Below are 27,688 nucleotides of genomic sequence, written 5' to 3' on the forward strand. Positions count from 1 at the left end.
AAGTGTTCACATTTATTTCTACTTTGTTTAAACTCTGCATAAAGAAACTGTCATTGTCCAGCACTGTCACATGTATGGGGTGCTTAGGAGACCTACCAGAACTAAAATATGAGTCATAACACTGACTTCGGGTATTAGGTACAGTATTTCTCTTACTGCAATTATATTATATCATAACTTCTGTGTTTTCTGCTGCTTGACAAGTAGTGAAATGATCACAGACCACCCCTTGGTGCCACTTTGGGCACAGCCCCTAGCTGCAGTTACTCCCTTGGAACTGATCACTCCCTAGTGATCAGTTGATCTCCCTTGGAAACAATAGGGTTGCCAAGGGCTACATTGGAGAGGAACTGATTGCAAATTTGTTGCACTTTTTGATCAAAACGAATAGCATTGCATCTTGGTTGGTTTACCGTGGCTCTTATACTTTTCTAAATAAGAGCAATGGTTTGATAATGAAAGAATTATTCAGGCAAAATTGACAATATTTTAAGAACCCTGACAACTGATCCTGGTAGAACTACAAATAAAACTGAATTCAGAATAGAGGTCACACAGAATAGAGAGCAATTGATGCTGAATTCTTTACTTTTATTTATTTATTTGTTTGTTTGTTTTTCAGGTCTGTGCTCACTTGAGTTGATTCACTCTCACGAGTTCCTTCCAGGACATATTCTCCACAATCCTCAGGATTTTTCTCTCCGTACTATCAAAGTTCTTCTTTCTCAGTTATTACAGTCTCTTTCTGGCTGAGACCCTCTTTCATTCTTCTTGAAGGACCCTTTTAAAAACCAAATGCAAGAGCAAAGCTGCTTACTATTCATGTTCACTAGGAGAGTTGCTCCTAGTAACCCTTTACTTTCAAAAACAAAAAAAATCAGTATATAACAAATTGATTTCAGCAAGAGCACATTAATGGGGTAAGAAGTAGTGGTTAATAGGGTAAGAAGTAGAGCTGCTGTTGATGAAACATGTTCTGTTTGCATGCCCTTGCACTGGGTTATGGCGAAGCACAGATGAGAGTTTGAATGGTCTCTTTGATGAGAACTTGGACCCCATGGTTGGTAAGATAATGAGAATGGAGGAATATTTTCTAGGCAATTACAGAAGAAATCACCTACTGTGTCCAGGTCTGGAGCCCCCAGTACAAGAAAGACAAGGAGCTGTTGGAGAGGATCCAGAGGAGCCACAAAGATGATCAGGGGGCTGCAGCACCTCCACTACAAAGACAGGCTGAGGGAGCTGGGCTTGTTCAGCCTGGAGAAAAGAAGGCTGCAGGGTGACCTCATTGCAGCCTGCAGTACCTAAAGGGAGCCTACAGACAGGAGGGGAGTCAGCTCTTGGAAAGGGAAGATAACAGCAGGACAAGGGGAGATGGTTTGAAGTTGAGGGAGGGAAGATTGAGGTTGGATGTCAGGGGGAATTTCTGTGCTAAGAGAGCAGTCAGGTGCTGGAACAGCTGCCCAGAGAGGCTGTGGATGCCCCATCCATCCCTGGAGGTGTTCAAGGCCAGGTTGGATGGGGCCCTGGGCAGCCTGGGCTGGTGTTAAATGGGGAGGTTGGTGGCCCTGCGTGTGGCAGGGGTGTTAGAGATTCATGGTCCTTGAGGTCCCTTCCAACCCCGTGATTCTGTGATACTTGTTTATCCTGTTTATGAATACCCTGAAGTCAGGATGAGGAGTTATGCTTACAGGGGACTTTACATCAAGCACTGTACTGCAAAAGGTCCACAACTGCTTTCTTCTGGGAAAACTTGGAACACATCAGGATGGAGAATTTTGAACAGATGAACAAATGTCAGATATTTTACCTCTTTTACTGCACAAAGGATGGTTTTATTTTATTTTATGGGTAATGTTTCCCAAGTAGGTACTTATGGTTTAATGCAAAACAAAGGATGAAGAAGGGATGACAGAATGGCTCCTCAAGATGGTGTGTATGGGGTTCAAGGGATCTGTTGCAGACTCAGCACTGAGGTACATGCAGCAGGGGCAGACACCAAATGTAGGCTCCAGGTATTGGAAAACAGAGGTGTACAGTGACTGGTCAGTCACAGGTCTGACCCTTCAGTGCAGACCTCTGTTTGGTAACACTATTTAGTCATCTCTCTCCATTTGTAACTACTTATTTCAGCAGTGAAGTCAGGAGTGAATCAATTTTTACATTGAATGAGACAGCTAATGCTTATCTGGTTTGACTTACAGCGGGTGAGAGAGAGATGAGGAATCAGAAAATTGTCATAACTAGATTGTCAATATGAGGGACAGTCAGCTCTCAATTGTGCCATTGCTTTATGAAGAAGGGAAACTACACTGCATGCAGAAGGATGAGGTAAGTATGAATATTTGAACCAGTCTGGCTGTAGCTGAAATGAATTTAGCAAAGGCTTTTTTCCAGCTAAAATCCTGACAAGGTTTTGGTTACACTTGTCAAGGCACAGGTTTCTTTTTGCAGTACCACATTAACATAGGGGCTCAGTGGTGGTATGAGGAGTGGGAGAAGAGATTTCTGTGTGACGAAAACAAGGATGCGAGTGGGTGTGTGACTGCAGTTAATGTGGTCATGCCAAGCTGGTGAGCTGGTAAGAACCATCCAAGCAATGGCTGAAGCCCACACTTGTGGTCTACGCTATTGCCGATTCAGGTGTGCCTATATAGGGTGCAAACATGCCTTGGATTGCACAGCAGATCAGTCATTGTCTGGGTCAGATGCCTACCTTTTCTCTTGTTTCTGCTCTCATCTTGATTTGTTCTTCTAAGAATTCTGAAAATGCCTCCAAGTTGTGCTCCCCAGCATAGGGCACCTCCTAGAAAGAGTTTGAAGATTAGGAAAGTCTTTAACTCTGTACACAAAGTGCTGGAAATAGCAGCATAATTAGCTGAAGGTTGTCCATGTTTTAGATTGCCCGCGCTCTAGACTTTTGCTCTTAGTTTAAAAAGTGAAGGTAGAATTGCAGCAGTTAAACGTTTGCAAGATATCTGGGGAGCAGAGTATTTTGCAGGTCCAGCTGTGATATTCTAAGCTGTCTGAACATTTTTATGGAAATTCAAAATCCAGAAACGTTGTTAAAATCCACATTCCCCAGCTTGAATATTCAATAAGAGCAGCAGGAAGGGGAGCAGTTACATTATTTTTCTTAAACTTCACTTTCAGTTGGGGGCTCATGAGAGATTTTCTTAATAAGTTTAGTGAGATGCACTTTCAATTTAGGTCTTTACAATTCTCTGAATGAGTCTGAGCATCATACTCTCTTTTAAAGACGTTGGGTTTGGTGTTTTTTTTCCCAAATACTATCACTTCCAAGCACCCTCTGGAAGTCTGAAAGGATCTTGCACAAATCCTTCAGTGAAAATTTGTAGAAGCCCATGCGTGTCACTTCAGGAATTGTCTGCTGTCAACCAGAGTCTATTTAGACTTAGGCAAATGCCTTTTCTCACCTGAGGTAATCTAGCTTCTCACAGAGACCAACAATGCTGTATTACTTTATACCGGATGCTGTTATGCCTGATTTGAGTTCAAGGGACTATAAACAGAAGACCTCCATTCCCTGGTGAATTCACTAGATGTATACATGGGTTTAATATTCCCCATGCAGTAAGGTATTCTCTTGTAATAAAAGATGTTGCAACCTTGAAGGCATCTTTTCTTTGCAAAATTAACTTTCTTGAGTAATATTATTTGATTCCTCCAGAGGCAATTAATATTCTCAGATGAGTCCTGCTCCACTCTAATGGCTGAAATAGAAATTTCTCAGACCAAAGACCTGTAAAACCAGAGAAGCAGTTGATCCTTGCTCTGGTTACTGAGGATGTGTGTCAACATTTCTCATTAGAGCAATCAGTGCGTAAGTGTATGTCAATGTTATTTTTCTTACTTAATCCATAGAAATAAATCAAATAACCTTAAAATCTGCCTGAAAAAATGCATGTTTTTCTCTCACATTTGGACTTGATGACACAATGGATGAGTTGTTCATCTCACAGATGATGCCTGGTCACTCTTTCCTCCACACAGTCATTCCACTCTCTTGTTCCTCCAGCTCTGACTATAGCTGTTCTTGGAATAGAGCTACATGCCAGATTTAATTGTTCTTTGGGGGAGGAGGAAACTTTTCTGTCTCACTGAGAGTTGATTTTTGCTTTTGACATCAGAAGGTTTTTTTTATCTTATCAATAGCCATCTAGCAGTGCATCCTTATGCTGAAATCAATGGTTATTAAACAGTGAGAATGAAAAAATAACATAGGAACACAGAGCTGGTGCTTTGGAAAACTGGATCTGTGCTTAAGTGTCCAGCTACAGATGGAGGTGTCTGGGCTCATGTAGCCCCACTTAACTCCACACTATGTGACTTCAGGTTTAAAAATAAATTATTAAAAAAATGAAATAAGCCACCAAGTTTGCATCCATTGTGAGCAAGAGGGTCACTCATCTTTAGCTTCAGAAAAAGCTGACTTCTTAGATTGCTTAGATGGAGTGTGACTGGAAAGCAGACAGTTCATGCCCTGCAGACCAAGCAGATGCTCCTGTCTGTAGGAGGGGAATGTGATCTCATCAGGCCAGAGTGCATGGAAGAGTCTGTGTAAGAATGTGTTCTTTAAGTAGAGAACATGATAACCCAATCTAGAAAACAGCTATGAGTCATGTTATATTAGCCACATTTCCATTGGCTTATCATGAGCTGGCTCAAACTCCTTTATGTATATTTGAGTGCTTTCTAGAGTCTTGGGATAGTTATTCCATCTTTAGAATGCTACCTGCTTCCACACTAGCTTTCAATTCATCCTTAGTCTTTAAACAACATGGAGGATCAACAGGGGCTGTTAGAAGACTCGTGTTTGTTTCCAGCACTATGTTTGTGTGAAATCAGGGCTGGACCAGGTGGTGATGCTGGCCTGTAGATATGTCTTGTTCCTCTTCCTTCTGCACGTTCCTCTTTGTCTCCAAGACTTTTCTGTTGAGCTTTTCATTGGCAGAATAAGAAGCAGGGACTGTGAAGGTGGGGTAGTGCCTATACAGTATGTCATGCTCTGTGTATTGGCAAGTTGGGGTATAACTGCACCCTTTCTTTGGTTAACTTCTAAAAAGGTGTAAATGTACTTGGAAGAATTCCTGGTATAACTGCTGGTTGGGTAGAAAATGGCTGAGGCTGTTGCAGTGACTGTGTATTAATGGCTTGAGTGTGTCTCCGGTTATTTATGATGGTCTGTGGCCAGCTGTCCTTTCACTGCACTAAGAAGGAAGGCTGGGACGTGGGTCAGCCACTGCAGGAAGCTGCAGGACACCTGCATTGCCCATCAAGTACAGGCTAACATCTCCAGTACCAAGGGACCTGGCATAAAAACATGGTGCACAAGCAAGAACTTCAGATCTCAAACAAACTTAGTATTTTAAGTCTGAAACAATCCCTTAATGGCTACTGAAAGATATTACTGATTTTTTCACAATCTGGCATTTATTATGAGAATTTCATGGATTTCTGCTCTCCTGTTTAAAGACAAAGCACAATGTGAGTGTGCAGGACTATAGTTAAATTCATTAGAAGATGGGCATGCACATCTGAGAGCAAAATATCTCCCTAAAAGATTAAATGAGAACATGAGCAAATGTCTTCAAATTTAATTTAAGTTTGGGACTAAAAAGAAAAATGAAAAGCTTAGTAATGTCTTAATTATAGCGGTATCTCAGAATTTAATTTATTTTGGCTTCAGATGTATTTTATTTTTAATGAGATTGTATATGTAGATGGAGGAATATAACTACTTGTCTAATATTTTTCTTTCTTTCAGCTGTAGCATTTTCTGATTATTCTGTAACGTGGCATTAGGTAGCATATTCTGAAGATCATTAGTCTTGACAACAAATATTTCTTCCCTACTGAGACTGAATGAAATAAAATTACTGGCAGAACTGCACAGGAGTAAGTCTTGAGAGCTGAATGTTGTGAAAATATAGAGGATGTGACAAGTGATAGCAGTATTTTACAGCCTAGTCATAGCTGCTTCAGAGTTGTTCTGTGACTGTCTGCCTCTTGCCGTGGTTTGAAGAAAGGCCTGTAGTGACGAGGAGTCTGGCTCTCATGATTAGGAGTTTGCTCTGAGGTGAGGCTGTTGATAGAACCCAGATGGGAGGCTGCTAAACAGCAGAGAATAAGGCAGTAGTGAGGTCCCAGATGGCGAATAGAGCGAAGGCTCTTGCTACAGCTTCATGTTTCAGAGACAGTGGAAGAGTTTCCCCTTTAATTCAGATTCTTGTTCATAATGAGCTCAGTGTTGAGTAGATAAAGAGCAAAGCCTTGCTTAAAGGATGTGCTTCCATCCGACATGCACACACAGTCCCCCATCAGCATGCAGCTGTGCCATCCCCTCAAGTTTCTCACCTGGATATCGGGTCCAGCAGGAAAGAGTCTGAAGAAGGGATAGCGATCCATCACAACTGACAGGACATCGTTTGCTGTGACATCTATCTTTGCAATGATTACGTCCTTGTGGCTTTGATATTTCTCTCCTAGCTCATCCCAGATTGGCAGAAGTTTTCTGCAATCATAGGACCAAGGGGCATCTGCAAATGTAAAAGCATGCAGTCTGCTGTAAGAGCATGTCCTGGTTTGCTGAGTGGAATCTGCTAATTCTGTGAAAGTTAATGGGGTTTTATGATTTCTCTTGTGGTCCCTTTCTACTTGAAACCATCCATTTTCCATAAGTCTTTATGTAGTGATAACCAACGTAAGGTTATTACTATCACTATCTCTAAGGCAGCAGCACTGCTTCTTAGATCCTTATTACTGTAACACACAGCACTTGCCATATGACTTTGCTGGAGAAGCATGGCAGATAACCAGTGCAACCCAAGAAACACATTGTTCCCATGATGAGGTACTTGCCAGAGGCACAAAATGCTTTACACATATTAAAATGTCTCCAGACATATTAAAATTAAATGTGTCCATAAACTATGCTATAGTTGTACTGAAAAGGAGGAGATTGAGGTATGGTGGTGCTTTGTCTCCAAGCAGTGCACATTTAACAGGTTAACAAAAAGGCATACTGCTGAGAATGCCCTTAAATAGCCACAGATTTTCCATCAAGAGAAGAGTGGTCATGATCAGATTAGATGGAATTAAAAGGATTGCATGATTGTACTACCGTTAAGAATTTGCTAGTATTATGCTGAATGCTGTATTTATACTAATGCTGTATGTTTGCTCTACTGAACAAATTAAGGCAGTGTAATCTCTCCTGGCTGGTATAGGGTAGGGCAGCAGTTTCCTGCAGAGAAAGGTTGACAAGGAATGCCACTTTACTTGCAGACAGAGAAGGGAAAGGAGTTAGATTTGCTAAACTACAGCTCTTTGGGATGCAATACTACAGCATTGCATCCAGACAACCTTACTTAACTCCCTTCTCTCCTTGGAAGACAGCCAGACTCATACTGTACAGAATATTATAATGTTCCATTGTACAGCATGAGATCCTAGTGTCCCTTTCCTTCCAGGCAGAGATTTGAAATTGCTTTGACAAAACCTTATTGAAGGGACTGAATGTTTCTCATTGCCGCTCTAAGTCACCAAAGGTAGTGCAGCATTTTCATAGGACAAAATTTTTTAAGTGCTTTCATCAGACATCACAAATCTGCTCAGCATGACTTCTGTAAAGTGCAAAGACCAGTTTGGTATGTAAGAATGAGCTTTCTTTTTTCATTTCCAATGGATCACATTAAAGCAGTCTGAATACAATGACACTTACAAAACATGACAAACACAGTCATGGTCCTATTGAAGACAATCCTGTTGAAATTCTTGCCAACGAGCACTTTGACAGGCTTCTTGTCCCAGTCTTTGGCAATTTCTTCACTAGAGAGATGTAACTAAGCAGAAACAAACACTGCTGTGAAAGTGCAGGGAGCATTGAGGAACTATACTCCAGATCAAGTTATTGTGAGACAAGTGGGATCACCCTCTGCTTGCTGTCCTCTTCCACCTAATGCTATTTTTTTGCTATCTCTAAATCCTCTCTTGCCTTCTCATGCTACTCTGTGCTCTGCCCTCAGCAGGGAACTGGTATCTCACACCCCTGTATAGTTGGCAGGCAGAATTATGTGTCCCTCTCTTGAATACAGACAGTCTGCAAATCACTTTTGGGAACATATTTGTATTGTAATACGTTATCCTGGATGCTTGCTGCCCACCGTTCATTGGCTAGAATGCTGAAAAGCTTACCCCCTTATTGGCATTAAAACTAAGTGATCATAATGGTCCTTTTCAACCTAGTGCATTTTATGATTCTATGATTCTATTGAGGGCTCTGAAAATTAAGTAAAACACATAAAACGGTGAGTATTGCCTATATTTTTCTTCTGCTGCTGATCACAGCCTCCACGTGACGCCTACAATTTCCAGCATATAGCCTGGCAATTTCTTTTCTTTTTGACCAATTAGAAGAATGTCACGCTCTCCTCTTAGGAGCTGTTCCATAGCATGTGTTTGCCACCAAAGCAGCTCTTTGTGGAGGAGATTTCTGCAGCTCTTCTGTCCCTCCACCTGCCTCAAGATTGAAAATAGGATCTACTGCTCAAATTTTTGAAGTCAATTTACTCTGACTTTACTCACCTCATCACTCCTTGTGATGAAAATGAAAGTAAATAACCCTGAAGAGCACTAAAGAAGGAAAATGTTTTCATGTATTTTCCATGTGAGTATGGAGGATGATGCTTCATTATGACAAAAAATACTGTATTTACCACTGGGAGTGATTCATCCTGTCAAAATTCACTCTGCTAGACTCTGCTAAATTCTGTTTTACTGTGAAATTGACAATTTTCTATTTGCTGAACTTCAAATTCCTTTGCAATCATTAGTGAAATTTCATTTCTCCCAACCAAGAGAACAGATTTCTCCACGATTACTGGAAAGATGGAAGCACAGGGAGTCTTAAAGCACTAAAACATCAGCTTGCATCAACTGAAAAATTGCATCCTAAATAATTTGCCCATTTTTCAGGTAGGAGAACGGGAGAGCTTTGTAATACCCCTCTGTTTTAAATACGGAGGAATGTTCTTTCAGTAATTATCAGTGAATGCACCAGGGCAAGAGTAAGTTAATCAGTTGATAATCAGAAAAGCACACTGTTCTAATACTAACTTTGCAAATCTGTTTTAGTTGGTGTAGCAGAGGGGCATCTCATTAGTAATGGACATACCTTTGCTTTTCCATCCAGGTAGCTCTGGCAAAAATGTCTTATGTTCTCCGTAGTCACCTCATCTGCAGGCATTTTGTACTTTGCTTGGCTTGTCAGATTTAGGATTCTTACAGCAGGAACATCAACGTCCCTGATGCGAAAATACTCAAAAATGCGTCCATTTCTTGTTTCATTAGTATTCACCACCACAAACATTATCTGATAATAAAGAGAGCCAAACATCTGGTTGAGTCTTACAGCTTTCTTTTAGCCGTTTTAGAGAAGTGCAGCTTGGCAGCGGGTTCGGACCTAACCTTAAATGAAAGCAATTTTGTAGAACCCTTTTTTGGTCTCAGCCCAAAAGCCAGCAGCTCTGTGAACATTTTCGTACCTTGATCCAAGTTAAGAAATGGCAAAACAGCCAAAATGAATGGAAATTTCCCTTCTGCCTTTTCACACTGGTTTGCTACCACTTATTTTAGAAACACTTCTAAATTACCCCTTAAAGTTCTTAATAGGTCTTCACAGGACAGAATTGCTGGAACACATGTCATGCATATGTCTTTTTGAATACTCGTGTGCACTCTTCTATTACAAGGCAATTTATACTTCTTCAATCTTTAGCACCGGGCTGGCTGGCAATAGAAACTGAAATACCTCTGTGTAAGACTGCTCTTATCTGTAAATATACATATGCAAACACTTGTGCACTGCAGACAAAGCCATACAGATGCCTTGTAGTGTTTCTCAGGCTTTGTAGCTGGAACCAGCTCTTGCTGCAGGCAATGCCCTGAGATCTTTCAGCCATTTCTGGGTGCAGGCAGAAATTGCCAGAAGCTTGCTAAAGCCAGCTTTGGTTGGAAGTTGCTCCGAGAAAGTTGTATGTGTAAAATCAGAAGCCAGTTGAGTGGGAGCAGCTGGAATTAGTGTTGGTTTCTGTGATCTTTCTGTTTTGAAGAATCGTTTTGAAGTGACATTTATTCTTTGAATTTCTCAGATAATTCTATTAAGGGCCCAAGCTGAAAAATAGTTGCTGAAATGGTTTCTAAAGGGCTTAGTAGACCTAAAGACAGAGTGGCATCAGTGTACTTTTGCAAACACCAATGGTGTTTTTCCACTGATCTTTTAGCATTTGTGTTTGTGTTGTAGGATTCAATATTACAAACCTTCCCCCTAAATTCTGCAGCAGCAGACTTGTAGTTTTCATAAGTTGTGCTGAATGTCTTTGAGTTCGTTGGGATGAACAGCAGGATGTGGTTTTCAACAGGGACATCAAAAATCTTCACAGATGTCTGGAAAACAACACTCAACATCTGTTCCATTCCTCTTAAGTAGAGCAGGGAATCAGAGGCTCAGAGTATCAGTGTCATTCAGTTCTGATATTGCAAATTTTACTTCTCAAGGCTCCATTCCCAATAATTTCCATAACCCTGAGATTGCTTTCATTGTTTTAGAGAAGATAAAGTGAGAAGAATCAGTAGCTCCTGAATATTTTCTATATTTCAGTAAAAACCTCATTGGTATTCATGGATTTTACAGTCAGAAGGGAGACTGTGTCCTCCTGTGTAACACATGCTGAAGAATTAGTGCTAAAGATGTGCTGAAAGTAAAAGGCAATGTTACCTAAGGAGGCCGAGGTGCAGCATCTAGAGCCAACTGGGACACTTCCCTCACTTCTGCATGCCATCAGCAGCCTACATCTCCTCCTTTGCACAGAACTTTCTCATTCCACACCATGATCAGAGTTAATGAGTACCCTCCCATGCAAGCACTTCCACGCCTTGTCTCCTCTTCCTCCTCTAGTAATGGCTGTTCCAGTGTTTCTAATTTCTCTTGGCCCAGAGGCCGGGGTTGATGCGTGGGAATGGAAGGGCTGGAGACAGGGTGGAAACTGACCTTCCAACCTCCAACCCTCTGAGCTGCCTCAGAAGCCTGAGGTTTGTGCCTTCTCTGCAGGTCAGTGGTGTCTGCATGTTCAGGTGGGCTCACTGCTTGGCCAGCCCTTCCCTGTTCCCTCAGGAAACATCACCTTGCTAAGAGGGATGCACCCTCTGGTCTGGATTTGACCAAGAGCTGCCTGTTGGATTTTACTGCGGTTCCTAGATGTGATTAGGGCTATCCTAGTCAAACAACATTCTCAAACACTAAGAAGCTGATCAGCTCCTTCTTTTCTGTATGCATTCCTCTGCAGATGGTATTTGCCAGCAGAGCTCACAGTGACAGCAGTTGTTAGGAAGAAAGGCAACTGTTCCCTCATCCCTGAATTCTTAACACACAGACTTTATATCTGGTGGGTAGGGTTTCCTCCCTCCCCACTTCCTTCCCATTTTTTTACAGTATTATAAGAGGTGCCACAAATGATAGCTTGCAGTAAGTGGGAAATAGCACATGAAATATGTTAGCCAAATACTCTCTTCTGTTCCAGGTAATAACTTGTCAAGACATGCAAGCAGTTTCATAACATGTTGCCTGTATCAATCTGATAGCCTAAAACCTAAGAAACGTAGGGAGATTTCTCAGAGGTTGATGTGAAATGTTACTGGCTGTCCTTCTCCCGTGGCTTTTGTTAACACAGTGAAACAATACACATACCTCAAGATTATATTCAGTGACCAAATCCAAGGTAAAGGTTTTGATTATCCTTGTGAGGTCCAGTTTGTTCTGTCTGCCATCTTCAAGCACTTCATTATGCGCAGGTTTTCCCTTAGATAAATAGTGAGATTTGAGGTTGTTGGTTTTATCAACTATAGGAACAAAAGCACTGTCTTTAAGCTAAAATGTTGCCCTTACTGTTTTCTGATCCTCAGTAACTGAAATTCCATTGCTTGTAAAATGAATGGCATGGATTACAGAAGATTATAGCTAGAATCCAGGATAGAGCTGACAGTTTTAATTTGCTCATTAATAAACTAGCAGATCTCTTCTACCCCCATTTTTGGTCTGGCTACTTTGAGGCCTAAAGTTTGATGCTGTTACTGTATATTTGATCTTGTTGACCACTTCTGATGTGGGCTGGAAGAAAAGATACCTGCTTGAAGGAAAAGGGAAGAGTCAGCAGAACTCTCTGAACATTACCATGTTCAGTTCATGGTGTGCATGTGTGATTGGTGAATTAGAACACCTCATAAAATGACTTCAAGTATAAACCAGGATCCTGAAGTGTGAGCAGACAGATGGAAAACATCCAGAGGTTGTTGTCTGCCTCTTCCTTATCTTTCTTGTCTGCAAATGCAATATTTTTTGTGATAAACTACTTGAATTTCAGGTCGGGATATAACCTGAAAAAATACCACACTGCCTTTCCATGTCCTGAAGCTGTCACAGCAGCCTGTTGCACCTTACCTTGCTAGGCTTACACTCCTACCTTCTTAAACACAACCAGAGTGTTAGTTTGGATGCCATAATGGGCACAGATGTCCTCGCTGCTTGTCATCCCAAAAGGCATCTCTGGCACATCTTTTGCAGTCTCACGGAAAACTTCCACGCTGTCTTTGTGAAGTTCCTAATCCCAGAAAGAGTATTCATTAAGAGCTGTGTCCAGGATCCTGACAGAATGTGTAGGAGTGAGAGCTGCAAGTGATGTGGGCCCTGAAAGGCTTGTGAGGTATAGGTGAGTGCAAAAATGAGCTTGCCACAATTGCATTCACAGGGAAATCTTTAGAATAGAGGAAATCATAGGAGTGCTGTGACAGCACTGCTGTGTTCACTGTTCTGGCTAGTGTTGTCTGGGCTGGGCAATATGGTTTCTGAACAGATCCCCATCTCCTTCCTGCACTCATCTCATCTGCCCTGCACTCCCCTGGTATTGCCACACTCTGCCAAGACTTCTCCAGACGGGGAAGGATCGAGCTAGCAGCTGCTCCCCTGCTCCAGCTCTGCTGCATAGCTGCACAAAGAGCTGCATGGACAAGAAGGGAGGGCTGCCTGCTTGCAGGAGGACCTGATGGATGTGTCTGGGGCTTTGACTAAGTGCTCCTCAAAGCAGGCATCTTGACTCCTACATCTGTCAAACAGTCACCGTTCTGTCCACCCTCGAACTAGTAGTCAATAAGCACGATGAAAGGCAGCAGCTCTTTCGGGTATGATTTAATCAGACAATTATTTCACGCTGGATTAATAGCAATTTATATGCTGAGATCTCCCAACACATTTTGGCACTCACATCTGTGAGCAATCTGTGAGTAACAGAAGGCCAAATGCAGCTCTTTATTTACTTGGACACCACTGCATTAGTTTCTACCCCCAGCATTTCTGACATGGCCTCACTCATGATAGTGCTCATCTACTGTTTTTTCAGGTAAATTGTGGAGTCCAGTCAGACACATCTGCAGGCACTATCTGCTATCAGCCTTTTGCAGGAGACTCTCCAGCATCACTGCCATACCAAAAGCATCTCAGTCTGATCCAGCACTGGAAAACTGCCCTTCTCCATACATGGCTGTGAGCAGATTGCCGCAAAGAAAATTCTGGGCTTTGTGAGCATTTTCACAGTTTCTCCTATTATGCCATTTGTGTTCACCACCTCTGTTACTCTGGGCAATTTGGTAATGAATCCTACTTTCCTCAGCCATAAAACATGGTCTGTCTGCTGTAGCCAGCACATTTGGGACCTTATCAGTACAGGTATGAGTCCAGACATCGAGCCTTGAACTAGGCAGAAAGTTACCAGAATAAAAGTCTCTTTAGAGCATTGAATGTTTCAGATAGTGAAGGTTTCAAGGACACAATGAAAAAGCAGAATTAAAAAACCTACCCCTTTTGTACTGACCTCTTAGTGCTTTGACAGCTCATATTTACTTTACACTATTTGGCTATTGCTCTGCATCGTTCAGTCCCAAATCCTGAGGACCTTATTCTACTTTGGAAAGCAGTAGGATTTTACCTGAGAAAGGACTGCATGAGTTGGATCATACACAGTGCAATAATTTGACTTCCTATTCCCTGCAGATTTCCTAGCTGGCAGAAGTTAAATAAACTGCTAATGAGTTACCGATGGAGCTCTTTTCTACTCCTCAAATGGAAAGACAAGTAAAAGGCATTCCGGCACATTTGATGGTATTTATCACCTTTTCTAGGGATTTGAGCATGAAAGGAGCTTTCCTTCTCCTTGCCAAATATTCACATCTGTGCTTTACACCATCTTTGAATAGAAATGCTGTGATTAGTTGTTGTGGTTTTGACTGGCACAGAGTTTAATTTTCTTTGTAGAGGCTCACACTGTTGTGTTTTGGGTTTTTGATGATGGTGGTGATAGTACCCCACTGCTTTCCTTTTGCAAAGCAGTGCTTCTGCAATGTTGAGCACTTTATGCTTCTTGTGCTGCCCTGCCCTGCCAGGGAGGAGGCTGGAGGGTACAAAAAGTCTTTCAGGAAGTTCTGGGCCTTATGGATGTGTGAGATTTGGTGGCAGTGGAAAACAACATAACCCTAACAGATCAGAAGGGAAACCAGCCTTCTGAGCTCTCCAGTGAATTACCTTAAAAAAGCCAATCACTGCCAAATCGTCAGCATTTATGATGGCTTCGACCTGATCGGTGGAGTTGATTAAAACTGTGCTGGGTCCTGTTCGTCTTTTGAGCCATGTGATAAAAGCTGAAGCCTGTCTGACTCCTGTGGCAGGAAAAAAAAAAAGAATTAAAGTGAGCTTCAAAATGAATGAGACATTTCTGAGCAATCAAGACAGAAGCAGTGGAAGATGGGAAGGATGCTGAACTTAGACTCCTTAGGACTGAGGTCGATGCTGATTCAAACCCAACTTCAGGGTCCCGTCACCACTGTAATTACTGCCAGCTCTAGAAGATCAGCAGTGATGAGCAGTGTTTTGTGGGGCCTCTGCACACAACTGCGTCCAGTTAATTGCTTGAGTGTAGAGATGAGACAAATCAGACAACTAGAAAACCTGTTCTGCAGAGTTTCATGTGCCCACAAGTGAATCAAAATCATAATAAGCTATAAAGAGCTATCGACCTGAGGTTTAATCCAAAATGTCTTCAAACCAATTGCAGATTTTATTGGATTGGCTATTCAATTGAGTTAGGTGTCAAAATTGTTCCTTTGCTGCTGCAGAAAGGATCTAATAGGTACAGAGACATGATGAAACTCCCCAGTGGTACTGCAGCTTCACTTTGTCTTAGATATGAGGAACAAAGCTGAAAAATGTCAAAGCTGTCCTTAAATTTGGCAGCATTCCATCTTTGGGGTTCTAAATTAACATTACTGTGTTCATAAGTTCATACTCAGTCCATTTATTCGGTAAATTCTTCTCAGGTTTTCAGGAGTTTTAGAAATCCTAAATCTCTTTTAAAATAGTTTCTAGTTATTGTGTTTTCTAAGGAAATGGAGCCATAAATTGAGGCTCTCAGCCATAAAATAACCCCTTCATCTCTGTGAGCCTGGCATCCTTTTTGGATTGGAACAAAAGTCCAGCAAAGGGTTAATGAAAACTGTACATGAAAATGTCTGCATGTGTTATGCTGCAAAGTGCCAGAGTCGAGATGTGCTGTACAAGTGGATAATCAAAGATGCAAGTCCTAGAGCTGGGTATTTTAACAATACGGCAAGGTCAAAATTGAGTCATACCATTTTACTGCCATCAAGTCATTTTGCAACAGGCTGCACTGCAACTAGTTTAAAATATGGGGTTTTTGTTGGTGGTGGTGACGGGGTTTTTTTGTTGTCATTGGATTTTTTTAAGGCCAAGCTGGCAGACATCGGCTGTTAAGGTGTGCAGGCTGCAGAGCAAAGCACAGAGCACTGCCTAGCGGCCACACAGGGCTTGGCTTCTATCCACATGCAGAGCTGGGCTCTTGCAGCTTTCTGTCAGCTAAATAACCTCTCAGCAGGCTTTTCATATGCAGAGTATTCCTGCTGCTGTTCTACACGGCCTGTGCAGTTGTTTCTTCTAGGCGAATTCTGGCCTTGGAGTTGTAAATAACGATTTCTGCAATGCCTAGGATTTGCTTGAGGATTCCTAGTGTTTATAGTTATACTGGCTAGGTAAGCTTTCACTAGCAATTGTACAAGCAAATCAACAAAGCGTGATTTAAGTCATTATTAGCAGTGTATGTCTCAGAACAGTCAGCACTGCATTATGCAGATTGCAGGGGAGAAGCAGTTTGCTAACTCCTTGTGTCCTGCTGGGAGGTGTCTCTTAAACAGCAGCTCTGGGCTGAAGGATGGCTGTGTGCATGTCGTGTTGCGGTGCTCTGTGTTCTCTGGCTCTCTCAAGCACGCTTGACAAGTTAGTTTACCAGTTTAAAAGATGTTTTCAAGTCAGCCCTAGAAACTCAAGTCGGAGCTTTCACTCTCATGTATCAGCACCTCTAATACAAGTTGTCTATGGCAAACTGTGATTTCAGTGGCATTTGTGCAGGAGCTGTTTGCACAAGCGTAGATTATGGGAACGTGGATATGAAATTCAATAGCTGATGTACAAGGAGAAGCAAGTTACTAAAAATACTCCAGGTCAGCTTTCAGCAGAGCAGCCACAGGGGCTCAGGAGTTGAAGAAATCTGAGCACTCCGTTGTGTACAGGCTCAGAAACAAACTTCACAATCATTTTTTAAACTTGTGACTTAAGTGTATTTCCTCAGAGCACAAATGGAGGCTTAGGCAAGTCATGACATTGTTGCTAACTCTATAGAATTAGCCATTTTTAGGAAGAAAAACTAAAGGGATACGGGAAGGGGAAGGGGAAGGGGAAGGGGAAGGGGAAGGGGAAGGGGAAGGGGAAGGGGAAGGGGAAGGGGAAGGGGAAGGGGAAGGGGAAGGGGAAGGGGAAGGGGAAGAGGGAGGGGAGGGGAGGGGAAGGGAGGGGAGGGGATGGGAGGGGAGGGGAGGGGAGGGGAGGGGAGGGGAGGAAAAGGAATTACTTGTCTGCACTTTTGTTGGAAGAAAAACTCTAAGAAGGCCTGGATTTCCAAGGATTGCTCATTCGTACTATTGCAATATTGTTGTTTATGCTGAATAACTTTCCCCAAAAGATTTGAAATTATTCCATAATTTCTTTTCTGAGCCATGTATGAGCTCCCTCTCATGGCTGCACTGTCAAATTCTTTTCTTCAGCTTTGTTCAGAATTTGCTGTTAAATGCATCCTGCTGCAGGGACAGTACCTGTGGAAGTTGCAGTGAGCCAGCAGAAGTGCAAACCAGTGGGTTTGGGATCCAATTCTTGTTTGGTGTAACTTTTATTTATGGGGATTTTTTTTGTTTGTTTGTAGTTTGTTTGTAGCGTGTGTCATTTTGGGTGTGTTTCTATGTCCTCAGAATTATGCCAGCTGTGAGCTTGGCAGTGTGAACTCAGTAGAGAGAAGCATATTCAGTTATAAACATAGAAGACCAATTAAAATCAAAATTCTTGTATAGATACAGAGTTATTGCACATTTAACACCATGGGCACAAAGAGTTTGCATAGACTGTATCTGAGCATCCATACTTTTATCCTTGGCAGCAAAATAGGTCAGCACATCCTGTCATTAACAGTGCAGAAAATAATTTACCTTTGCAGTCTATAGGGGCCTCCCTGATGCCATCCACAAAAAATTTCACGGTAGGAAACTCTTGAATATTAAATTCTTTTCTCAAATCAAATTGATCTGTGACATCTATTTTGCCAAACTGGATTCTTGGAGCTTCTTTCTTAAGCAGTCGCGCAGCCTCAGCAAATTCTTTCGACACATTCTGAGATGCTTGAGATAAAGAAACATCTGGAAAGGGTCAGTCAAAAGAGAATGGGTTACACAGGCTCCAGTGTGAAGTTTTGCAGCAGAAATTATTATGTCAAATAGTAGCTGGAGGGGTTGGATAAAAGCCATTTATGACTCAAGTGAGAAATTATCTTTAGTTCTTCTTTCTTTGTGTTGATTCTGATTGTTCAAGGCTACATGAGTACTTGGACAAGTCAGAGTGAATAATCAACAGGACTGCAATAGTCTTCTGTTGGCAAGAAATGACTTAGAGTAAAAAAGCGAGTTCGACAGAATATCCTGATTCTAAAGATTCTAAAGGGAGTTCAAGGGTAGAGTTTGCACTCACATCGAGACTCTTTGTAAGATGCTAGTTGTGAAAGCACTTCATTGGGATAAACTTGTGTAATTCAGAAACTTTCTTCAAATAAGATATGGAAGGAGAGAATATGCTCTTACAGACTGATAGTGGTTCTAAAATAACAGGTGTCTGTGTGTGCCATGTGCCAACCCTCGGCTAGCTCCAATGGCAGTTGTAGTTCATCAACTAATTTCATTGCCACTTTACAGAGATTTTCTGAGATTTAATTGTAACTTCAGTTTCCTTTCTTGTAATTATAAAGATGCTCTTTCTAACATTTCCCCCATAAATTTGCAGCATGCCGTCTCCCAGCATAAAAAACACCACAGTACTATCTGTCTTGGCTGAGTTCAACCCACTCTAGAAGAAACTGCAGAAGAACTAATGGAAGTTCTGCTCTGTCAACGGGAGACATGGCATATTTACCATATAAAAACACTGCTGTTTCTCGAGAGCATGTTTGTTGAGCCTTTATGAAATATCATTACTTAAAATGATTAGAGATGCATGGAGTCTTTATTAAAACACAGCGTGTTTGCTGTGCTGATATGTAATGACTGCATACAGACAGGGTGAGCCCAGATCCATTAGGCAGAGATGTTGGGCTTTCTAAGATGTGTTGCTCTGGACTTGGAATAACAAGTAGAAGTCACATGGTGGTGGTTAGGGATCCAGTACTTTCTGGCTAATTCCAAGGCAGTGGTTTACACCAGAAGCAATTTCACTCAGAGGGTTGTGAGGCACTGGAACAGGTTGCCCAAGGAGGCTGTGGATGCCCCATCTCTGGAAGCATTCAAGGCCAGGCTGGATGTGACTCTGGGCAGCCTGGGCTGCTGGTTGGCAACCTGCACACAGCAGGGTGTTGGAACTGGATGAGCATTGTGCTCCTTTGCAACCCAGGCCATTCTATGATTCTATGATTCAATTTCAATATAGCAACTTTTTTTTTTTTCCCTAATAAAATAAGGTTGCACAGATCTTTTACCACAGTTGGGAATCCGGAAGATCAGAAGCTTGTTGCATGTGAAGTGGAACTCTCTTAAAAAGGGGCAAAATAAATTGTTGGTATATTCCAGACAGAGAAGCTGAAGATGCCTGGAGGCTTCCCAGGTATGCAGGTATCAATAAGCAATATGGGCATTACATATATATGTAGATTGTCTGGGGGACTTTAGGATCCATTTTTCTGTGAAATATTTCAACTTCAAAGATGTATTTTGTTTAAAGAATGATCCCTTATCACCTAATGACTTGAACCCACTCTCACACAGCCATGGCTATTCTGTGAAGTGTGCCTGCAGGACACTTATTCGCAGGGGAGAGTCCATAACACCATTTCTGCAGCAAGTTTACCCAGACAGCAAGTGCTGAAGAACAGCATCTCTTTTTTTCTGATGACTACAGTTTCCTTTATTTTAAGAACTTCTATAACAAAACCTTCCTCTAAAAAGGTCAGAAGGAACAGATGTTATATATACCCTCATTCCCCAGAGGAAAGGTGCTGCGTGGGGGAGATTTGTCATATTTTCCACTTTTATAACTCAAGCCGCTAGCACTCTTGTTCGGTGCAAGAAGTGAGGAACCTGCTTCCCAGAAGTATTGCTGCATAAGGATTAAGAACAGGACCTCATCACAGTGCACAGAGTCCTAGAGAGAATGCCAGAGTATGTTTTACCCAAAGCCTCGCCAAATGGATATGTTAAAAGTGGGAAGAGCACTAGAAATTTTGTATTTTGAACACATGGATGACCTGAATAAGCAACTACTTTGCTTCATGGTACCATATAGCCAGCTACTATATACTGCAATGTGGGCAGAGATACTTTTTGCTGATATGTACACCTCTCTCATGTCCCTAAAGCTTCCTTTAAGTGACAATACATGGAAGTATGATGAGTTCCTCTTTCCTTTAGCTAATTGTTAATGGCCTCCAGTTTCATTGGGCAGTCTATACTGATGTCTGGTGATTGCTGCAGACACTGTGAATATGCCTGTTGTCATGCTAAAAACTGATTTCTTAGCTGTTAGTTCCTGACATGGTTAGAAAGTCACTTCAGGACTCCTACTTTTCCTCTTTCCTGTGTAGTCTGCTTTTACAGTTTTCACTAACGATATATAATTTTCTGTGTAGAAGAATGGTTTCCTGTTTAACATATTAGACTGGAAGCGAGAAAAGCAAGGTATTGATCTTGCTGCAAATGCACGTTTTCTTATGTGACCTTGAAAGTGTTCCCATTCTATTCTACTGTGCAAAATACAGCCCATTATCTCCTGTGTTGACTTCTGTACTTTGAATCTGAGCTAATTTAATGTTTGCAGTTTGCAGTTCAGTTGAGGTCTTCTGCTGTGCAAACACTGAAGATTATTCAAGAGTTTGGACCCTTCTACAGAATGTTCAGTTAATAAGAAGCATGTATAAGGGCATCTAGATAAGGGATTGATGCTAATCGATAGGACTGTCCAGGAACTAGAATATCACCTAGTGATTCCAGTGATGCTTGTAGCTGCCCGGACATGGCACTTTCATTGAGCTCCCTTTTAAAAGCATATTTTACAAATAAATCAATAAATCTATTTCAGATAGTGTACTCTTAAGGACTGAGACAGATTTCCAGCAAAGCCTACACGAGCAAGGTGCCCACATCCCACACTCCCTCATGCTGCATTAGGTTCCTGTATGGAGCTTAGTTATCAGATATACATGTTTGGGGGTGTTTTTGAACTGTTCCCATTCTCTATGTGGTGAGCAGATTTCTGCATAGCTGGAAGCAGCTCCTAGCACACGAGTGAATGTGCTTTGGATTTTGGCTTTACGAGTGAGCTGACACACTGATTTAAAATTAGTCATGCTCCCTTCACTGCATGGAAGTCTCCTTTCTCACATATGCACAGTCAGCAGTTTCCCATTTGTTTCAGAAACGTCACCTTCTGCTTTAATGCCTTGGGAAGGAGGTGAATGTCTTTGTCACGCTATCTTGCCTATTAAATGTCATCAGCCCAGCACTGATTGCCAGTCACAGGCTGCAGGAATCCTATGGCTGATCTGGTGGCTCACTGCATGCACAGATCTGCTAGAAAAGGTAAATGTTTCTTTTATTTTTTTTTTAATGGGTGGAAATGTGCTTGGAGAGCAAAGTAGCAGTGCAGTGCACAAATCCACCACTTGTGTGTTTGTCCATAGGTTATAAAAAGACAATGAAAATGTTACCACCCAGATAAATAAGATAGGAAAACTAGTGACAACTGCTGCACAGAGGGACCCTGACAGGCTTTAGAAATAGGCCCACGTGGACTTCATGAAGCTAAGGCTAAGTGCAGGGTCCTGTGCTGGGTCAAGGCAATCCTCGGTGTTGTCAGCGTCTGGAAGAAAAATTGACTGAGAGCAACTCTGCAGAGAACTTGGAGATGAAAAATGGGATTCAAACCAGTAATGTGCTTTTGCAGCCCAGAAAGCCAATTGTAGCCAGGATTGCACCAAAAGTGTGACAGCAGATGGAGGTATGCGACTGCCCCGTACTGCTCCACTCCTGTGAGATCCCACCTGAAGTCCTGCATCCAGCACTGGGGTCCCCAGCATCAGAAAGACACGGAGCTGTTAGAACAGGACAGCCATGAAAATCATCAGAGGGCTGGAATGCCTCTCACGTGGAGAAACACTGGGAGATTTTAGCCTGGAGAAGTCTGTGGGGACTAAGTTAATACATGACTGAAAGTGGTCACGGTTGGCGGCTGTTTGCAGTAGTACTTGGAGTGTTTGTGTTTATAAGTGGACACATTTCATCCTCCCTGTGGTGCTTAATTGTCGCTGAAGTGCTTGGGCTTTTTTGTTGATTATCTTGTTTTTGAGGATAAAACTTGAAAGCAACAATATCCTGCGATGCACTTCGCCACAGGGGTTTGTATTCAGTTAACACAAAGTGTAAATAACAAAACTCTCCCATGCAAGCAACACTCATGTAAGATCTACCATCTCTTGGTGGCAGGAGCACTATGTTCTCTATGCTAGCATGCATGTGAGTGACACTTAGATCAGTTTAACACTAATGGCAACGCTGCAGACTGCAGCAGAATGAGGACCATTCATGTGGACTTTGAAACTGAGTGCCCCTAGCACAATCAGGACATATAATTCAGATAAGAGAATGGGCACAATGCCACGTGCTGCTTGTGCTGTTTTCAGACATCGTTCACTGTTTTTTTCACCAAAAAAAAAAAAGCAAACTGAAACTGGCCTCTCTGTTCTGCTGCCTTCCCCCACTTCCTTTGTGCTGCCTCTTCAGCTATTTTCTCATTGCAGAAAGCAGATAAGGATGAAGGCAGAAGAATGTTGGATTTCTCGATCATTACTTTGTTTCCATAATGGGAATTTGCCCCGTGCACTTTGCTCGGCTCATTAGGGTACTGCACTGCACGGCAGACAATCAGCAGATGTTTTTATATTAAATCTTGCCTGAAGGAAGACAGAGCTGTGACACAGTGAGGGTGGAACTGCAGGAGGCACCAGGAGGGCCTGGGAGTCACTGGGCAGAAGATGTCAAAGCAGGCCTTTCTTCACTGAATATTCTGCCACTGGTAAGTAGATATTGGTATACTGCAGGGAAAGGGTTGAGATTTTCTCAATACAAACAAATGTAAGGCAGATCCTAAAGCATTAAATCCAAATTTGCAGCTTACACTTTTCTCCTTCTTGGTCATGTCCACTTTCTGGGGTATATGGGATTCCTTTGCATTCTCTCACTGCATTGCCGTGATTGAGAAAGGGTTCAGAAGAATCTCAGGTCTTGCATTCGTTCTGGATTTCTAATCCTATGTGGGAATATTGCTCTGTCTCTCATTACCTCAGTTCCCAGAGTAGTTTCATGTTCACACAGTTTACTTAGCCTATTTTAAGGAATAGGGCACAAAAAATTATTTATGGGCTCTCTGTGCTTGTCTGATCTTTATCCTTTTCATTCCAAGGCAAAGCAAATTCTAGTAAATGAACCAGATGTGAACCAGAATAGGCTCATGTTTCCCACATCCTGGGCCAGTGCTGCAGGGTAGGATGCATTTTCACTGTCTCAAAGGCTAGTTAGTACCATCGTCTCCAAAGGGACCTGCTGGGACTGAGGCTGAAGACTTCCAGGTAATGTGTCTTGGCTGAGGAACTCAGTCTGAATGATTTTACAAGTCTCTGTAGATGTCATTCTGATTTATAGGAAGAAAGGCAGTCCATAGTAAGCCCTTCAGATAGATGCAGTGACCTTGAATCCAAACCAGAATGCAGTGAGGCTCACTGGTGAAGATGTGGGAGGGGAGCAGTGCTTCCTCTGTGACTTTATCCAAAGGTGCATAGTGCAAGGACATGGTGTGTTCGTCCTCTGGTTCTGAACAAATCCATTTGTGAGTGGTGGAGTATCAGATGGAGGGACAAGACTTCTCTGAAGTAGGAGCAGGAGATCCTGGTTTAGGTCTCCTACATGCTGTGAGCGCCTAAGTCTCTTTCTTTAGAGACTTCTAAACAATTCTTTATCCATCTCTCGTTTTTCGTGGAACTTTACACGTCTTCTTCCCATTTGGTATTAGGTTGAAATCCTGAAATATGTTGCAGAACATTGGTGATGATCAGCTCTGCCAGCAGCAAGGAGGCTTGGCTACAAACTCCTCCCAGTCCGGATGTTCAGTGCTTTGAATCAGCTCTTAAAAAAGGCTGAGAATAGTGCTTGAATAGGGTTTTTCTGATACAGTATTTTTTCACCCAAGTATCACATCTTCAGAGGGAACCAAAGCAATTCACAACTGCAGGGTGAATTTGACAAGTAGCTGTAAATCCTCAACAAACAACAAAAACACATACACATTCTTGCTAAATTTCAACATTTCAAACGTCTTGTAATTTTTAAAATAAATTTCTAAAGTGATTGCTCTCAAAGTTTAAGAAATATGTTAGGTTTTGTAACAGTTTGAGGATTAATGAAATGTTCAGTATGACCCAAAGTTATTTTTAGTTTCATTAATTCATCACATCTGCTTCTGTAAAGTTAGGATATTGCTTTAACTTCAACTCAGGATAGATCTGGGATTTGCATCTTGTGCTTAATGCCTACCTGCCTTCAGAGCAGAGCGAGCCTGCAAAGTGTGTAATTTAAAGCTGAGCTCAGTGAGTGCAGCATAACTGATAGCAGGGTAAAGCAATGTCAGGCTCAGGGAACAGGGAACAGAGACAAAGCTTTTGTTGTTTTACACAGATTGAAAAGTCCATTGTCTAAGTTAGACACTCCTGTAGAAAGCTTATCAGGAAAAAGTTCCTATCTTAAGTAGTATCTTCCCCTGCTTGTTTGGTTGAACTGTCTCTACTTGGTGATTTACAGCATTTTTATTTACACTGCAGTCTCTTATAGGACTCCTTTATCTCTGCTGTAACTCCTCTCTGCACCACAGTGCGTGGTGTTTAATATGAAATGCGCTGTGTCTCCACGCATTATTTCCATCCTGCTGCAGTCTGAATGATCATTTCTGGTCCAGCAGAGCACTAAGCACAAGGTATGCAGGCATGGAATCGTAAGCACATTTGTTAAAATTCAACATGAATGTCAGTGATGAAGTAGAGAAGGAGTGGGATGAGCACTGCTCCATGGAACTGGGCTTGCTGATAGGTTGTATGAAGCGAGCTAGTAAAACACATTGGAAAGATCAATGCTATCCATAGGGCTTCTGCAGCTTCACTATGAGTGATTTTTGCATAGCCCTTTTTAAGTCCTACACTTCATTGTGGCCACTGGCAATGAAAGTGAGAAGGACCTTTTGAACATGAAATGGCATCCTCAGGTTTGCAGGCATGAACTGTAACATGCAGCCTCTTGAAGGAATTTTGCTCTGGCAGTAAGAATTTGTGCTACCAGCAAGCTGTTCAAAAAACCTCCCCATGTGGAGGGGGAAGTTATGCAGTCTGAGCTTTTAGGTGGGTGCACTCACAAGACTGTTCTTTGGCTTTTGCTTTTGTTATTTACTTCTTGTAATGCCAGGCCTCCGAACTCACAAAATGAGTTGCTCCCCATGAGGAATGAGCAGGAACGTAATAGAAAAACCACAAGCCTGCCTCCACCTAATCTAGTGCACCTAATCTAGTGATTTCAGGGAGAGTCTTGCAAACCCATATCATGCAGTTACAGGCACTAAAATAATGTACTGAGCCATTCCCTGAAGCCCACATGCTTACAGAGGAGAGATGTCATCTGGCATAAATCTTGTACATGAAAACATAAGAGAGAGGAAAGCCCTCTCTGATTTTTGAACACAGTTTCACTCATCATCGCTGTGAAACACACTTGCAAGATTAGGCAGTGGAAGCAGAGAATGCAAAGTTGGAGCTGCACACATGTAAACCTATCTTACTATCAGTTTTATGGAGTGAGCCAGTGCTCAAATACTCCAAAAAGGAATCAGTGATTGTAGTTATTGTCAGAAATAGAGACATGGTGGACATAGAAGAAGGGCTGATGGAGGACAAAGCAACAGCAGAACAGGCATACCTTCGTGCTCCAGCATCAGCCGTGCTCTGCAGAGCTGCAGGACAGGATAAGACACAGACAAAAGCTGATACTCACAGAACTCCACCAGTAGGTACTTCGTTTCCTTCAATGCTCTGTCAAAGTTGCTCTTTTTCAGCAAGAGTACGCTGTTCTCCTTTCTTATTTTAGGGAGTTTGGCTTTCCTTAGCTTTCTTTCATTTGGGCTTATGCTCTCTACATCCAGGAAACCTGAGAGAAATAACAATGGCAGAAAGAACTGATGCGTCTTCATCTTGCCCTGCCTTTATTGGGTGACCAAAAAGAAAGGAGAAAAGGAGCACTAAGCAGCAGTATTTGCTGCTCAGATGGCTGCTGTTTTATCAGCCGAACTTAGAAGCTGATAAGGTTGTTAAATTTACCACCAGTGGAGCCAAATGCACCTTTCCACTGGAAGGTTAACGTAATTACTTCCCCACCTCTAACAGTGTTTGGAAAAACAATTTCTGCAGTGATAATAGGTAGACAGTTGCTGTAAGTAATAAGAACCCTGGAGAGAAGGTGGAGAGCACAGGAGGGGAAACATGCCTCCGAAGCATAAGTCAATTTGACAACATGCTATTGTGGCCGTACCCTAGCACAGAGCTACAGAGAGGACAGTGAGGTAACTAGAATCATAGGATCATAGAATCATAGAACTTTAGAATGGCTTTGCTTGGAAAGGACCTCAAAGACCATCAATCCCCTGCCATGGGCAAGGGATGCCAAGCTATTGATCAAGTGCTAAATCAGATTGCCCAGAGCCCCATCCAACCTGACCTTGAACAACTCCAGGAATGGAGCATCCGCAGCCCCCCTGGGCAAGCACTAGGAAAACTAGATGATAGCTGTTCCTCTGGTTAATACCTGTTTGTCTGCTGTGCTTGCAAAGCTACATCCTGCAGATTGATTCAGGATAAGCTCTCTGAGGAAGTACCATGTTGTAGCTCAAGAAAGATACCTACTTTGTAGGTTAAACCAGAGCATATTGCTGTTGATTCCCAGCTATAGAACGATTTCATGCAATGTGAACAGCTTGTGACCCAAATTTGTTAGCTAGTGTCTGTACAGTAACTGAAGGCTCCAAATGTTTCCTTTCAACTGTTGGATAGCTTTCAAGTGTGAACACTGAAGCCAAAATATTTGCCAGTCTCTAACGGTAGTAGGAACACTTACAATCCTTAAACCATGTTGAAAGTTGTAGACTAAAGAGTACACCCAAAGGTGCAATGTCTCTAGAGGTCTGATCAGAAAGCAAGGACAGAGATGACTTGAGGATGGATCTGTCCAGTTCAGAAGAACCAAGCTAACAGTGAAAGAAATGTTTCTCTTGAAGAGATAAAAGTGTAGCTTCACTCTTTCATGCTCTTAAGCTAAAGGATGAAAAATTTACTATTAGGAGGGTACTTCTCAAAAGTGGTTGGTGATCTTGATTGTGGTTGATGTGCTAGTCTCCACTTCTTGGAGTTGACAGATTGCTTCAGTTTAGGTTGTTTTCATACCTGGTGTGATGAAGGCTTGGTTTCAAGTGAACTCTTCCTTGTAAATCTCAAAGGCTTTGGGTTGTAATGCACCTTGAGACGTGTCTGATTAGCACTTGTTCAGGCTGACTAATGAAATCAGAGAGCTGTATACTCAGGCTGCTTTCAAGATAAGATCACACGTAAATACAGACACAGCAATCAGGTTCTAAAGGGAAGGAAGAAAAAAAGCAGGAAGATAAGAGTCTCCTGTTTGACTTTGTGGTTGTTTTCTCTTCAGTAACAGAAAAAACATCTGTTATTCATCTCTTTTCCAAAGCTGTCTTGCAAGTATTATCCTAAGAGGGTAAAAACCATCTTTCAGAATAACAGGGGAAAAGGAACAAGACCTATTTGATCTGAACATACCCTGTTGTAAGCTACCCTAACCTAAGGTTCCCAGAGCACAGGTGGGATGACAA

General features: G+C 42.1%; 1 protein-coding gene across 1 annotated transcript; it reads right to left on the bottom strand.

Moving 5' to 3' along the window:
- Positions 1–709: 709 nt before the first annotated feature.
- PDILT (protein disulfide isomerase like, testis expressed) lies at positions 710–26,002 on the bottom strand (the record flags this gene model as incomplete). Its single annotated transcript, XM_079542646.1, has 11 exons — positions 710–781; positions 2,717–2,806; positions 6,379–6,560; positions 7,745–7,865; positions 9,197–9,394; positions 10,342–10,467; positions 11,768–11,878; positions 12,540–12,677; positions 14,651–14,784; positions 17,674–17,880; positions 25,807–26,002. 11 exons carry the CDS (start codon positions 26,000–26,002, stop codon positions 710–712), a joined length of 1,575 nt encoding a protein of 524 aa, XP_079398772.1.
- Between the last annotated feature and the right edge of the window lie 1,686 nt (positions 26,003–27,688).

The sequence above is a fragment of the Tetrao urogallus genome, assembly GCF_951394365.1.
Source record: "Tetrao urogallus genome assembly, chromosome: 15".
Lineage (NCBI taxonomy): Eukaryota > Metazoa > Chordata > Aves > Galliformes > Phasianidae > Tetrao > Tetrao urogallus.